The sequence below is a fragment of the Typopeltis vanoorti genome, chromosome 16 (assembly GCF_054136105.1).
Source record: "Typopeltis vanoorti isolate ZY-2024b chromosome 16, IOZ_Tvanoo_1.0, whole genome shotgun sequence".
Classification (NCBI taxonomy): Eukaryota; Metazoa; Arthropoda; class Arachnida; order Uropygi; family Thelyphonidae; genus Typopeltis; species Typopeltis vanoorti.
The window spans coordinates 100,273,976-100,290,136 of record NC_143564.1 but is presented as its reverse complement, the minus strand read 5'-3'; the positions used below and the strand labels follow the sequence as shown (position 1 = coordinate 100,290,136).

Genomic DNA, 16,161 nt, shown 5'->3' with positions numbered 1-16,161 from the left:
GGGAAAGTAATCTTGTACAATATTTTAAACACGAGTGTGGGTTTGTTTACTGTGACAATGTGTCAGGTTTACTAACTGAAATGAGTGTTGTACAATAATGAGTGGCGTTTATTTATCAACAGTTCAAGCAGAAGTCTCAAGTGTGTCTTACTACACAATGGGAATGTATACGGCTCAATTCCTATTGGCTATTCAGTCCACTTAAAGGAAACATATGAGGACATTAAAAAGGTTCTGAAGTTATTAAAATATACAGACCATAACTGGATCATCTGTGTGGATCTTAAAATGGTGAACTTTTTACTTGGCTTTCAAAGAGGATATACAAAGTTTCTGTGTTTTCTATGCTTCTGGGATAGTCAAGCTAGAAACCAACACTGGAGTCAGAAACATTGGCCTCTTAGAATATCCTTAAATTTTGGAGAACAGAATGTTATAAATCAACCTTAATCGACAGAGAAAAAATCATTTTTCCACCTCTACACATCAAACTAGGTCTTATGAAGCAGTATGTTAAAGCTTTAGATTTACAAGGTGACTGTTTCTAATACATATGTGAAAAATTTCCACGACTTAGTTATGAAAAAATTAAAGCCGGTGTATTTGATGGACCGCAAATTAGAACTTTAATGAGAGACCCAAATTTCATCAACTCTATGAACGAAATTGAGAAAGAGGCCTGGACTTCATTTACAATGGTTGCGAATAATTTTCTTGGAAACAAAAAAGCGTGCAATTACAAAGATCTAGTGGAAGCAATGCTTGAAAATTTCCAGCACCTAGGTTGCAACATGAGCATAAAGCTTCATTTCCTATACAGTCATCTTGATAGATTTCCCGAGAATTTAGGTGATGTAAGCAATGAACAAGGTGAAAGATTTCATCAAGACTTAAAAACTATGGAAGATTGGTACCAAGGAAGATGGGATTCTCACATGATGGCCGACTACTGTTGGAGTATTCAAAGAGATTGCCAAAACAGAACACACAGCAGAAATTGCTACAAAAATTTATTCCCTGAAACTCATGTGTAAGTAAAACTGTTATTTTTTTATAAATATTCTTGTAATTTTTAATGAATATTGTTAAGTAGTTATGTATCTAATTACCGGCCTCTCTCGCATTCAAAGCGCCAGTACGTGCCGTTGCAGGTTCTTACGCATTTATTCATTTACTAACAAGCGAAAGCGGTGAGTGCTCTGATTCTGATCTGCGCACCGCTTTGAATAATAGGCTATATCTTCGGGAATTTTTCGAATTTCTTGATAAAAAGTTAGGAACAGATTTTTAAAAGTACATACTTTTAGAAAATAATTTAAAAAATCGATTTTCTTGATCATCTAAATAGTACTGCCTCCTTAAAACTATCAAAAACTTACAAATTAGCAAAAAGAAAATGTCATAGAGGAAAAACCTGACGTGATAGAGAAAAATGGATTTGATATTTGAAATCAGCACACCCAAATTAGTAAAAAACAAGTCTCGTAAAAGTCAGCAAAAATTGTGTTGGACTGTGTAATCCATCATTTGGGTGATATGGATCTTTTTTTTTTTTTTTATGTGTGGTTCCTGCCTATGAAAAGTTATTATAAACCTATAATACATTTTGTACTATAGGTTTATAATGAGTGGGTGGGTTAAGAATTTTTTTTTTTTTTTTTTGCCATTTTTATCAATTTTTTTTGTAATTTTATTTATTTTTAAATAGTCCCGAAACCCTGCTCTAGAGACCAAACATGGTACTTTTTCAAGCCACTTCAGGACTCCAATAAGAGGGACAGTGGTCTCATTCTGGTCGATGAAATTCATCTCCCACCTAAACCAAATAACTAATGTGCACACTCTGAAATAAACAGGTTGAGGGATCAAACTTCATTGAAGGTATGGATGTTTTGTGGAGGTCTTTAGGTGGAAGGTAAATTTCATCACATGGTCTGAGAATTACCTCTCTTTCTGCTCAGTGGAGGTCAGAAGTGGTTTGAAAAAGTCTTATATGTCATATATGATCTTTAGAGATCATATATGATCTCTAAAGTAGGATTTCTAAATTTTATATATATATATATATATATATATATATATATATATATATATATATTAAAAAAAAAAAACTTAATCCACCCACAGTACTAACATACTATAAGTGATAAGCTTTCATGGATGAGAGTCATATTTTTTAAATACTGTAAATGTGTAAAAGTACTGTAAAAAAAAAAATTTCAAATTTTATGACTGTTTAGGAGGCAACGAATCTTCATTCTAAGAAAAATTAGAAACCAGGTTATTCCAATAAACAAATTCTCATCTTCTCCAAAGATTTGAGTGTTGTTACAAGGAAAACAAGAAGAAAAGGACTCTTGTTTGCAAGAACTGACAATAAAAAGTTGTATAAAACCGCTGGTTTAGATATTAGAATTTAGGATTTGCTTTAGTGATATGGCTGTGCAAGGTTTCTGAATAAGAAATTCAAAAAGCAATTCCATGCGCCATCATCAGCAACTTCAACACCAAATGAAAATACAACAATAGTTAAGAGGGTTTTTTTTTTTTTCCATTTATGAATTTTATATATTTTTTGTAATTTTTTAATATAATCTGGCAATCCTGCTCTTGATAACAAATATACAACTTTTTTTTAAGCACTACTTGAGGCCTCCAAATAAGAAGAGCAGCAGCCTTACAACAGACAATAAAATTAATCTCATGCGTAAGACAATCACCAACATCTATGCCCACAAATGGACCCATAGCCTGGTGGTCAGAAAGTGGCACCTTAACCAATTCAGCCAACCAGACTGGCAAATGTGAAATGTTTCAAGTTCATTTAATGATTCAAAAACTGCAACAAGTATTTTTGACCATTTCTTATCTGTATATATGCTAATGAAATGAACAAATATTTGACATACCTGAGAATAGTTAGAATTTTCCGCAAAAGTCAAATGCCATAAGTTCAGACTACCATTACTATGTTTTGATAACATGCATACAGTAGGCGTGGGTGATGCATGACCACAGTGGAATGGTGGTACCTTCTTTCCTTGAATAGAAGCATTATGTACATATCTATCTCTCTGATATACAAGTTCACCTTGATGATGTGAAGTGGAATGTTTTGAAGATTCATTTGCAAAATTCAAAAACATACGGAGATCCAAACCAGCATGAGGTGAGTACAGATACATGTGGTGAGACATGGTAGCTGCATCTCCAAGTGGAATTGCATTTGGTATGCGAGATGAAAAACTTACTTGTGGTTGCCTAACGCAGCCAGGAATGTACTCATCGAGCCAGTCAACCAGCCTGTGAAAAATTAGGGTTGCAATTAATGCACAAAATCAAACTATATTCCTTTCAGTTTGCATAAAAAAAATATCATTACTAATAAAATAAAATTGTATTTCTATACAAATGTTAAAGATGCTCTCCATATAGAAAACATTTATAAGTTGGTGGATAATTAGGACCAGTAACAGACAAAAATATACAACAACACCAGTGATATATAAATTTTCAATGAATAATTAGTGATTCATTTAATGTAACGTTCTGTCAAAACATGTATGCACACACATTGATGATGATGATTAATATATATCCCATGACTATTCTCACCTTATCTTTAACATGTAAGGATTATTAGCCTATCATGGCCAAGTAACTTAGCTCCAAAGAGGCAATGTGACAATAGGGTAGTTAATCCTATCTATATTGTATTTTATGTGTGAGAATCACATATTTCTCTGGCAGATCTTGCTGGAAAGAATAAAACTACAGAAAAATATAACTGCCCCCACTCCTCCTCTCTGTATGAAACTAATTCATCTTAAGGTGAAAAGCCCTAATAAAGATTCTTACAGTCCTAAATGGGAGATACCAAACCCATATCTTTCAAACCAAAAGCAACTGACATTTCCAACTCAGCTTTGATAAGCAAACTAAATTATAAAAAGATGTTTATTAACTGGCTTATATTTTGCTGGATTTCAAACCAGCATCTTCAGACAAACATGTTATAGCTAATGCATGACAATGAGTAAGTGAACCAATTCAAATGGTAACGGAACAAAAGATCTAAAGTTCTAATTTAATGCCCTTATACAATGATGCAAAAAATTAGTATTATAGTTGTGCGGAAATTTATCACAGGATAACAATCTTCCAAATTTTTGGTAAATTAATGCAGCCATACTTGTTAAGATTAGAAGAATGCTTCACAGCCATTACTAACTCTAAATTTTCTGCATGGTCGGAAAATTCTCCGTAAACATTTATGCCATAAGACAATTTCACAGTAAAACATTTTGCATTAATTTTTATAAATAATTATTACAAAATCTTTAAAAAGGCAATTCTTTATTAAGGTGAATGTCAGTGACACATAACATAATGAAATCATTTAAAAATTGAGAAAATTAAAAGATGCTGGATAAATAATTAACTTTTTGCTGCGGATTGTCAATTTAACAAGTCCATCAGTAACATCATTGGAAGAAATGCTAATGCTGTGAAGCATTTCATTTTCATGTTGAATTCAGCATCTGTTTGATAGCTTAACTTCAAACCAATGGCAACAATTTTGAGATAAAGATTTTGTGCCATATGAGATAAACAACCTGTTATAGTTGTTGATGTAAATATGATAGAAAAAGCACTGATAGTAGCTTTCTTGAAGTCAACCATTAATGTTTTGGGATCTAATGATGAACATAAGTCCTTTAAGGCACTGAATAATCTGCTGTATATTATTCAGTGGCAAATCAAATTCTGATTTGCCAGGAAGCAAAGCAAAAAAGCTGCAATAGAATCCTTAGGGGTTTCATGCCAGTCCCAAGCCTAGATAAAGGAGGAGGGGCAGTCGAATGAGTGTCGATGCTCAGACCGCAAAGATAAAACACGATTGTTATCTGATGCCTATACAATCAACAGCTACGACATGCCACTTCGGATGTCGGCTGGATCAGCAAAGTCTGCGATACCAATCAAGTGATTGGGGTCGGACTGAAAAGGGCAATACCGAAAGGAAACAGAAGTGATACCAATCTAGCGAATCCATATCATATTCATTACCTGATGGTGATATTTGCTTCAATTCTTCAGTCAATTTCCCCTCACTATCTAAATCTAGTTTTCATATAACTCACTACAGTATCTTGTCCATAGCTGTACAATTTTATCTTCATTCCTCAATACTTTCATCTTTAACTGTGGTCTGTTTTTGGTTGCCACCTTCTACGATGGCGATTTGAAAAGTTCTCGGCCTCTACCATCGATGCCAACACTATTGGCAAGATTTTTTTCCCCCTAAGTTTGTACATCTGTCATAAGCATCCATGTGAAACTGCAAGTCATTCTATCAAGTAGTTTGTTTTATACAGCTATCTGAGCCAAAAGTGTTGTCTGTATCCCTTGAAATGGATAAAATTGAGTATCGTGCAGCTATAAAATTCTTTGTGAAAGAAGATTTAACAGCAAAAGAAATTCATTCGAAGTTCATAAAAGTTTATAGAAACTCTTCCTCATCATTTTCGACAATTAAGAAATGGGCTGCCAAGCTTAAATGGGGCCGTACCAACCTTCAAGATGATCCACATGAAGGACATCCAAAAAGTGTAACACCACCAGAAATCATTGATAAAGTGCACAATATGGTATTGGATGACTGACGAGTCAAAGTACATGAAATTGCTGAGACTATAGGAATTTCAAAAGAACGTGTAGGATACATTTTTCATGAAGAATTGCAAATGAAAAAGCTTTCACAAGATGGGTGCCGCACTTGCTCACAAGAGATCAAAAATGAACTCGCATGAAAATCTCTGAAATGCTTGGAGCATTTTAACAATAATAAAACTGATTTTGTATGTCAATTTATTACTATGGATGAGACTTGAATTCACCATTACCCACCAGAATCCAAACAGCAGTCAAACCATTGGACAGAAGCCAGTTGTTCAGCACCAAAGAAGACAAAGTCGGCTCCATCAGCAGGAAAGGTCATGGCATCAGCATCCTGGGATGCTATAGGCATTTTGTTTGTTAATTATCTTGAAAAGGGTAAAACAATAACCAGGGAATATTATTCCGTTCTTTTAACCAGACTAGATAAAAAAATTTGTGAGGAAAGACCTGGTTTGCATAATAAAAAAATCATCTTTCATCAGGACAATGCACCTGCCCACACAAGTGTTTTGGCAATGGAAAAATTAAGGGATCTACATGATGAATTGGAACGTCCACCATATTCCCCAGATTTGGCTCCCTCTGACTTCTATCTCTTCCCAAAACTAAAACTCTTCCTCAAACGTGTGGACAGACTTATGTGCTCATCGAACATGTTGTTTATTATTTTAACGGTATAACAGAACACAGAAACTAAGTAAATAATTAATTTATTAACTTGATGCTGATATTTCGCTGGTATTATAACCAGCATCTTCAGAGCACAAAAACACTGTTTGTCACGATACGCGAGACTAAAACAACATGGTGTACTTAAACAAAATTGTAGCAGCAACACAAAGACTGAAGTCCTGATTTTGGCACCCTCTATCTGAAAAAAAAAAAAAAAAAACTATCATATATTACTAGAGTCCTAGAAAAGTGCTAGTTTTTTCTTAATATGACTGTCTCCTAGATCTTCGGCAAGTTAATACAGCCATATTTGTTGAGATTTGGAGTGTGTTTTAGGGCTTCTGTCGCCTCTAAGAACAATCTCTCTGATTTATACGGGTTTCTGTGTAGTACTTTTGTGTTTTTCCAGTTGATCCTGTGTGCAGGGGTATCCAGAGCATGGTCTGCTAGGCCCGACTTCCCATAATGATAATTCCAAACGTATCGTTTATGTTCGCTGATGTGGATATTCACAGTTCTTCCTGTTTGACCGTAGTAGGCTTGATTGCATGAGCAGGGTACTTGGTAGACTCCTGGATGTGATAAAGGAGGAATGCTGTCCTTGGGTGAGCGGATGAGGGTGGCTAATTTGCTACATGGTCTGAATGTAGTGCGTAGTTTATGTTTAATGAGAATTCTTGAGATCTTTTCGGATGTGCCTTTAATGTAAGGGATGGTGACTGTTTTGTTGTAGTTCTCTGTGGTGGATGGTGGGAGGGGTTTCATAGGAGTGTTTAGTATTTTGTTTATTTTATGTGGATTGTAGCCATTGGCCAAGAAGGTGTGGCGTAGGTGAGTCAGTTCAGCAGTAAGAGCCTTGTCATTGGAACAGATTGCTCTCGCTCTATGGGTTAGCGTTTTTAATATGCCATATTGTTGAGAAGGATGATGGTGTGATTGTTTGTGTAAGTATCTGCCTGTATGTGTGGGTTTTCTAAAAACTGAAAATTATAAGGAACCATCTGGGAGACGTGTGATGAGTGTATCCAGGAAGGGCAGACAGTTGTTGGCTTCCAGTTCCATAGTAAAGTGGATTTTTGGATATTGGCTATTTAAATGTGCTAAGAATGTTTTCAATGTCTCAGGGTCATGTGGCCAAATAGCAAGCACATCATCAACATAGCGTAGCCAAAGTGTTGGTTTGAGAGTGGCTGTATTGATTGCTTGTTTTTCCAGGTGTTCTATGTAAAAGTTGGCTAGGGGGGAAAGGGGGGAGCCCATGGCTGTCCCATTAATTTGTTTTTATATTTTCCCTTTCCATGTGAAATATCCTGCATGTATCGTGAATTTGAATAGTTCAAATATATCAGGGGGGAAGTGTGACTTCAGTAGATTGAGGGTTTCTATTAGTGGTACATTTGTGAATAGTGAAGTGATGTCAAAGCTTACTATTAGGTCTGAGCTTTTTAGGATAAGGTGTTGTAAGATGCTTTTTAGATGTGCTGAATTTTTGACAAAGGAGGGAGAATTGTTAGTGAGAGTGGCTAGTAGCTTCGCTAAATGTCTAGCTAGTTTGTATGTGGGACTATTTATACTGTCCACAATTGGGCGTAGGGGTGTGCCTGGTTTGTGAATTTTTGGTGATCCATAGATCCTCGGTGTTTTAACATGGAAGGGTTTGAGTTTGTTAACTGTGTCTTTCGGCCAGGAAGTGACTTTTTTTAATAATTTTCGTGCCTTATTCTTTTGTGTGTTGGTGGGATTGCGATCTATAATTTTGTATGTTGACTGATCTTGTAATAGTGTGTGCATTTTGTTTTCATATTCAGTTGTGTCCATCACCACGGTTGCATTTCCTTTGTCTGCTTTTGTTATGGTAATCTGGCTGTTGTTGTGTAGCTCTTTTATAGCACTGAATTCCTTACGTGGGATATTATTTTTGGGAGGCTTGGACTTGATTAGGATGTTGGCCACATCTAAACGTATGTTGTTAGCTATTGTTAGAGGCAGGTCGTATATTCCTCGTTCAATGGACGCCATTATTTCGGCTTTTGGAACTTGCTTGGGAGTTATGGCAAAGTTGTGCCCTCGACTTAAAGCAGTCGTGGCCTCTTTGCTTAAGGTGAGTGACGATAGATTCACGACGACGAGGTCTTGTTGTAATTGCGGTCGTTGTATGGTGTTCCGTTGTTGTAGATTTTCGAACTTATTTTGGTGCCGGTTTTTGACTCTGTCGAATTCTTTTTTTGCCGTTGCATCGGTGATGTTCTCTAAGATCTGCCAAAGTTCCATATTTAGAATATTATGCAGTGATTCTCGTAATGCGCTGATGGTTGTATTTGCTTGTGCTAATTCCCGGCGAGTGGTGTTAATCTGTTCCCGTAACAGCGCTACACTCGCTCGTTTATAGATGCATTGGGCTTTGGCCGAGAATTGGCGCGGCAACAAAACAGGTTAGCTTTCTTAAAGAGGTGCCGAAACACCAAATTAATACCGAACTGTTTTTAAATCAAAAACAAGTTCCACTCGGCCAAAGCCCAACGCATCTATAAACGAGTGAGTGTAGCGCTGTTACGGGAACAGATTAACACCACTCGCCGGGAATTAGCACAAGCAAATACAACCATCAGGATATTTCACATGGAAAGGGAAAATATACAAACAAATTGATGGGACAGCCATGGGCTCCCCCCCCCAGCCAACTTTTACATAGAACACCTTGAAAAACAAGCAATCAATACAGCCACTCTCAAACCAACACTTTGGCTACGAATTATTTGGCCACATGGCCCTGAGACATTGAAAACATTCTTAGCACATTTAAATAGCCAACATCCAAAAATCCCCTTTACAATGGAACTGGAAGCTAACAACTGTCTGCCCTTTCTGGATACACTCATCACACGTCTCCCAGATGGTTCCTTATAATTTTCAGTTTTTAGAAAACCCACACATACAGGCAGATACTTACACAAACAATCACACCATCATCCTTCTCAACAATATGGCATATTAAAAACGCTAACCCATAGAGCGAGAGCAATCTGTTCCAATGACAAGGCTCTTACTGCTGAACTGACTCACCTACGCCACACCTTCTTGGCCAACGGCTACAATCCACATAAAATAAACAAAATACTAAACACTCCTAAGAAACCCCTCCCACCATCCACCACAGAGAATTACAACAAAACAGTCACCATCCCTTACATTAAAGGCACATCCGAAAAGATCTCAAGAATTCTCAATAAACATAAACTACGCACTATATTCAGACCATGTAGCAAATTAGCCACCCTCATCCGCTCACCCAAGGACAGCATTCCTCCTTTATCACATCCAGGAGTCTACCAAGTACCCTGCTCTTGCAATCAAGCCTACTACGGTCAAACAGGAAGAACTGTGAATATCCACATCAGCGAACATAAACGATACGTCCGGAATTATCATTATGGGAAGTCGGGCCTAGCAGACCATACTCTGGATGCCCCTGCACACAGGATCAACTGGAAAAACACAAAAGTACTACACAGAAACCCGTATAAATCAGAAAGATTGTTCTTAGAGGCGACAGAAGCCCTAAAACATACTCCAAATCTCAACAAATATCGCTGTATTAACTTGCCGAAGATCTGGGAGACAGTCATATTAAGAAAAAACTAGCACTTTTCTAGGACTCTAGTAATATATTATAGTTTTTTTTTTTTTTTTCAGATAGAGGGCGCCAAAATCAGGACTTTAGTCTTTGTGTTGCTGCTACAATTTTGTTTAAGTACACCATGTTGTTTTAGTCTCGCGTATCGTGACAAACAGTGTTTTTGTGCTCTGAAGATGCTGGTTATAATACCAGCGAAATATCAGCATCAAGTTAATAAATTAATTATTTACTTAGTTTCTGTGTTCTATTATACCGTTAAAATAATAAACAACATAAAACTCTTCCTCGCTGGTAAGTGTTTTTCTTCGAATCAAGAGATTGCAGCTGTAGAGGGGTATTTTGCAGATCTTACTGAGAACGACTACAGGGACAGGACTGGAACATCGCTGGAATAAATGTATTAGTCTTAAGGGAGATTATGTTGAAAAATAAAAATGATTTTGAAATTATAAATTTGTTTTTTCATTGTTAGGCTGATAACTACTTTTCAAACCACCCTTGTATTAATGGTTCTAATCATTTTGTACCCCCTCCCTAGTTTTATGCTCTCCATAGTAATGTTATATATTATGATAAAGAGCCAAGAGGCCATTTTTTCCAGCAGTGTAAATTAAGTTAAGGGGATAATAAATCCCTCATTATTGTACAGCCAGATACGAAACTCGGTGATCGAAATCTATCGGAATCTAAGAGTTTCATGCCGAAGAACTATCGGCAAGTCCAAGTGTAAGTCATCACCTGGGTAGTACGACACTAGGGCAACTCGTATCAAAGGTGGAACAAGCTCCATCACTATCCTTAATATTTTCTCATAATGTAAAACGCAGCTCCTAGGAGATGTATTACTGTCTTACATTATGAGGAGAGGTCACTTCCCAGACCGGTTTTGACCTTTATTGAGGTCTCATCAGTGACCAGGTAGACCTGGAATATCAAGGTTTAAGTGAACCAAACTTACATATACTCCTACTAACGACTTGCCAGACTGGTGTACCCATATATTATTATTACTACGATAAAGAGCCAAGAGGCTATTTTTTCCCGTGGCATAAATTAAGTTAAGGGGATAATAAATCCCTCATTATTGTACGGCCGGATATGAAGCTCGGAGATCGAAATCTATCGAAATCTAAGTTTCATGCCGAAGAACTATCGGCGAGTCCAAGTGTAAGTCATCACCTGGGTAGTACAACATTAGGGCAACTCGTGTTATGCCGATAGTTCTTCGGCATGAACCTCTTCGATTTCGATCTCCGAGTTTCGTATCCGGCTGTACAATAATGAGGGATTTATTATCCCCTTAACTTAATTTATGCCGCCGGAAAAATAGCCTGTTGGCTCTTTATCGTAGTAATAATAATTTATGGGTACACCAGTCTGGCAATTCGTTAGTAGGGGTATATGTAAGTTCGGTTCACTTAAACCTTGATATTCCAGGTCTACCTAGTCACTGATGAGACCTCAATAAAGGTCGAAACCGGTCTGGGTAGTGACCTTGCCTCATAATGTAAAACAGTAATACATCTCCTAGGAGCTGCGTTTTACATTATGAGAAAATATTAAGGATAGTGATGGATCTTGCTCCACCTTTGACACGAGGTGCCCTAGTGTTGTACTACCCAGGTGATGACTTACGCTTGAACTCGCCGATAGTTCTTTGGCATGAAACTCTTAGACTTCAATAGATTTCGATCTCTGAGTTTCGTATCTGGCTGTACAATAAAGAGGGATTTATTATCCGCTTAACTTAATGTTCTATATTATTGCATTGGCTTCTAACCATTTCATCTTATCCATTCCGACTGCTTTTTTTTCACCTCATTACACTTTCTTTTATATTGCTCCTCTATTTGTTCTGATGTAGCCCTTTTTATCTTCAATATTCTTTTCTTCTGTAAACTTCAGTGTTTCTTGTCTAATCCATTTCTTCTTGATCTTCTCTTCTTCTGGTACTGTTTCTTCAAATGCGTCTTCATTATTCCTTTCACTCTTAGATTTGAATTTTTTTCTTTGTCCACACTTCTAAGTTTCTGCTCTAACACTGTTCTATCCCTTCTTCCTATTTCTGCTTCACTTATTCTTGCTGTATCTTTGTTTCTGATGATGGGGTTAATATTTTCTTTTTAATTTCAACTTGATGTTTGAAATCGCTAAACTATGATCCAAGTCTATATCCGCTCCTTGAAAAGTTAGACACTGCTGTACTGATGTCTCCATCTTCTTGGTTGGAGAGGGTGCTGGCTCTGGTTCTATTGTATGAGATGTCTCTCTGATGTTCTTCGAGACGTAGACAGATAGAAAGATAGACACTGAAAATCTAAAATTTGGCTCCATCATGTAGATAATATTTTCCTGATTTGGGAGCACGACATAAACAACTTTCACATTTTTCTAAATCATTTGAACAACTTTCATCCAGATATCAAGTTTACCGCCGAACTTGAAGTAAATGGTTCTCTGCCCTTTCTAGACATCAAACTTACCAGGCTGTCTGATTCTTTAAAAATCTCAGTCTTCAGAAAACCCACACACACACACACAGATAGATACCTGCATGCATCCTCTCACCACTATCCAGCACAAACATTAGGCATCATATCCACTCTTGCTCATTGTGCCAGGTCCGTATTGTCAGACAAAGAACAGCTCAAAAATGAACTGAAACATCTTAAATGGACCTTCACAAATAATGGTTATTCTTCCAAAAGTATTAATAAACTACTATACAACAGTCATCAAAACACTGTTGAGGCTTCTACCAACCCCAGAGCTTGTATCTCCTTACCTTACATCAGTTCTCTCGCCCCTAAACTGGCAAGAATTTTGAAGAAGTTCAATATCAAAACGTGTTTCTCCACTCTACCTAAACTCTGGTCAATTCTAAGCCACCCCAAAGAAAATCATCACCATCTTCAGTTTCCAGGTATCTACAGAATCATATGCAACTGTGGGAAACCATAATACGGCCAAACTGAAAAGTCTATCTATCTACGTCTCGAAGAACATTAGAGAGACATCTCATACAATAGAACCAGAGCCAGCGCCCTCAGCCACGTCTTGTTCTCAGCTAACTCCAATGATGAAGGCCCTCAACATCAAATAGACTGGAATTCAACATCCAACATGCATGAATGTTACGATGAATTAGAACGTCATATCCTGGAATCAAAAGAAATAATCCTTGACTCTTCCCACGTGAACAGCAATCTCAGTTATAGTCTACCAGACTCACATAGCTCTGCTATTCAGAACTGGCGAACTCGTGAAGTTATACGCTCACATGTACACAACAATAGAACTGTAGCTTGAACTTCAATTCAAATATAACTACAGTTTTTAATGCTCTGTTGTTGTAATGGTGCAATATTTTTTCTGTCTTTTATTTGCTTTTTATGTTATCACACCTGAAGAAGTCGGCATTCTGACTAGTTGGAACTAGTGGGAATATAACTACGAAACTAGTTGCGTGGTTATATTAAATTTACTTGTTTCACTATTATCTTGGAATTCAGTCATTAAATAATATTCAACGTATATATATATATATATATATATATATATATATATATATATCAGTTTTTTATATATTTTTATTATGATCTCACACATGAAAAGCCATAAGACCAACAACACTACAATGCTATGTGGGTAAGTGATTAAGGAAAAAGAGGTAACCTATTGAGATATTATTATTATTATATGACACCTCCAGGGAGTCCAAAGACTCATTGAGGGAGAGTGTGCCAACAGTATCGAATGATTGAGCCCCTTCCAACTACTAACCATGCTCAAACTTGCTTAATTTTTTGCATGAGCCATTAGTAGCAAAGGCTCTACCAATCGACCAAACCTTTGCTGACATATGTTTCTTAAAGAGTTAGAGGTGGATGACATAAAGGAATATGAAGTTTGTTTAGAGTTGAGCAGTGTATAAGTATTGGCCACTGGCTGCACTAGATCTTACATAGTTAGAAGAAAGTGGAGGAACAGCAGTGGCAAATTCCGAGGAGCAGCACCCATTAAAGTACCTACAGAAAAGTCATGGTGCAAAAATAGAGTGCCTATGAGAAAGTGACTGAAGAGAATCTGTGAGGGAAGGGTCATCTACTTAAGCTGATTGCCTCTTCTGAATATCATCAAGAATTCTTAAGGAAGTGCTAAGTGCAGCAACCCAAATGAGGGAAATATTCCATCCAAGGTTGATCAGATCTGAGACAAAGTACTAGGAGTTAAGAGGAAGAGAAGTAATGTTTTGAACAGCAAGGAACATCAAGCTTTTTAGAGAAGACAAGGAGGGTATGTATGTAATATGTTCGTGTCATTCAATCCAAGAAAAGAAAACTCATCTTGAAAGCAAATTGGAACATTATCAAAAGTAAGAGAGAATGATCTTTCCTATGGCACTGAATTTATATGGCATTGAACTTCAAGTAATTTTTACTCAATCTAATGATGTTAAGGAGATCAGTGTTTAAGTCACTGGTCTTGAAGACTTGAGATCTTGAGACTTCTACCATTTGAGTACTATAGAGTATCTTTAATGAGGAAAAGGAATGAAGAGTACTGCCATCAGCAGTGCTGTGAATGGGATTTGAAGTCAGAGAGTGAAAGACCACTGATGGAAAGGAGAAAAGTACAGAATTCTAGGTCAGCTGCCATACTTGCAGCTGTACACTGCAAGTATTGCAAGCAGTATGACAGAATCCATACTATTGCTATCACTGATTAGTTGGTTATGTCCCTAGATGGTTCAAGAGTTGGTTGTTGATGACCTACTTCATAATTATTGAGAGAAAAGAGGTAAGAGCAATTGAATAGTAGTTCGTTGGTTGACTTTTATCACTTTTCTTTAGGATGAGTAGATGTGGACTTGTTTCCATGTTGTTCGGTAGATGCCAGTTGAACAAGATGGATTGAAGATGCGATACAGGAGGATAGGTGTTAGCTCTGGGACACGTTTTTAACACAATAGGTGGGATACCATCAGGATCAGATGTTTGTGTTCAGGTTGTTAAGGATTCTTCGGATTTTTTTTTTGTCAGAAGACTATGGGAGACAAGAAGGGAGCCATTCTCTGTGAAGTGGAAGGAACTTTGCCCAGGTCATCAATGCAGGAAATGGGAGAGAAGAGTGATGCAAGTAAGTTAGCCTAGTCTTTTGGTGAGGTAACTACAGTACCATCTGATTGTGAGAGTGGTGGAACCCTGGGTGGGCAGAAGTTGTGCCCAATAGCTTGGCAAGGGAACAGAAGGAGCAACTGCCATTTGGGCAGAAGGCAAGTTTGCAGCATTCTGCCCTTTCAAAGTCTGACTTGGACTTGGTGATGGTTTTTTTACAACTGTTGGAGGCTGCAGTATAGGCAGAGAGGGTAGCTGGAGTTATACTCATGAGCCAACTATAGTAAGTGGAGGTTTTTTTCTTTTACAGCATCGGCAAACTTTTTTGAGAACCAAGGCTTGGATGTGGCTGAGAGTTTGGATTGGAATAGGTGATGAAAACCTTCATTCCTTTTAGGATAATTTCTGTTATTCTGTCCAAACAGGTGTTTGGATTTGGATGAGAAGAACTGAAGCAGTAGTCGGACCAGTGGAAGGAGGAATAGAAGTCACGGAAGCCCTCCCAGTTTGCACTCTTGTAGTGCTAAAGAACATGAGACTGTGAACTGGTGAATGCAAGTTTTTCTCTAACAAAAGAAACTTATATAAGGTTGTGGTCGGACTTTCCATGAGGAGAACCAACAATCACAGTATACCCAGAAAGGGAGCTATTGAGAAGAGGTCAAGTGTGTTGCAAACCGGAGGGGGTTGTCTGGTATTCTGGTGGGAAGATTGATGATCTGGAGATAGGTCATTGCTGATGGTGAACACCTCAGCATCCCTGCCTGTTTTGATCGGTGAAACTGGAGAATTGGAGCCAATATGGGCTGAGGAACACTGAAGTCCCCAAGAAGGATGACCTCAGTATGGGGGTACTTCAACTGCAGAAAGTTGAGCTTTATAGAGAGAGAGAGAAAGTTGAAGAGGTCAGAGTGGTTGATGTAGTTTGGAGAGCAATAGAAGGAGCATAAGGATAGGTTGATTTGGTAGAGAAATTTTGAGCTAAAGCAGATCAAATAGTTAGGATTCATGGCTGTGTAATATGTGGTTTGGGTAGTTGAGATGCCAGTTGGG

The 16,161-nt window shown here is 37.4% G+C and overlaps 1 protein-coding gene across 4 annotated transcripts in view; it reads right to left on the bottom strand.

The window, feature by feature from the left end:
• Rbcn-3A (rabconnectin-3 alpha) overlaps positions 1 to 16,161 on the bottom strand; it is a 984,230-nt gene that overhangs the window by 751,795 nt on the left and 216,274 nt on the right. For all 4 annotated transcript variants that reach the window (XR_016549602.1, XM_090406519.1, XM_090406521.1 and 1 more), the window contains exon 14: positions 2,910 to 3,303. Coding sequence is in view for 3 of the 4 variants with exons in the window: in XM_090406519.1 (XP_090262645.1) it covers positions 2,910 to 3,303 (394 nt within the window). In the remaining variant the exon portion in view is untranslated. The remainder of the gene's footprint in view (positions 1 to 2,909; positions 3,304 to 16,161) is intronic.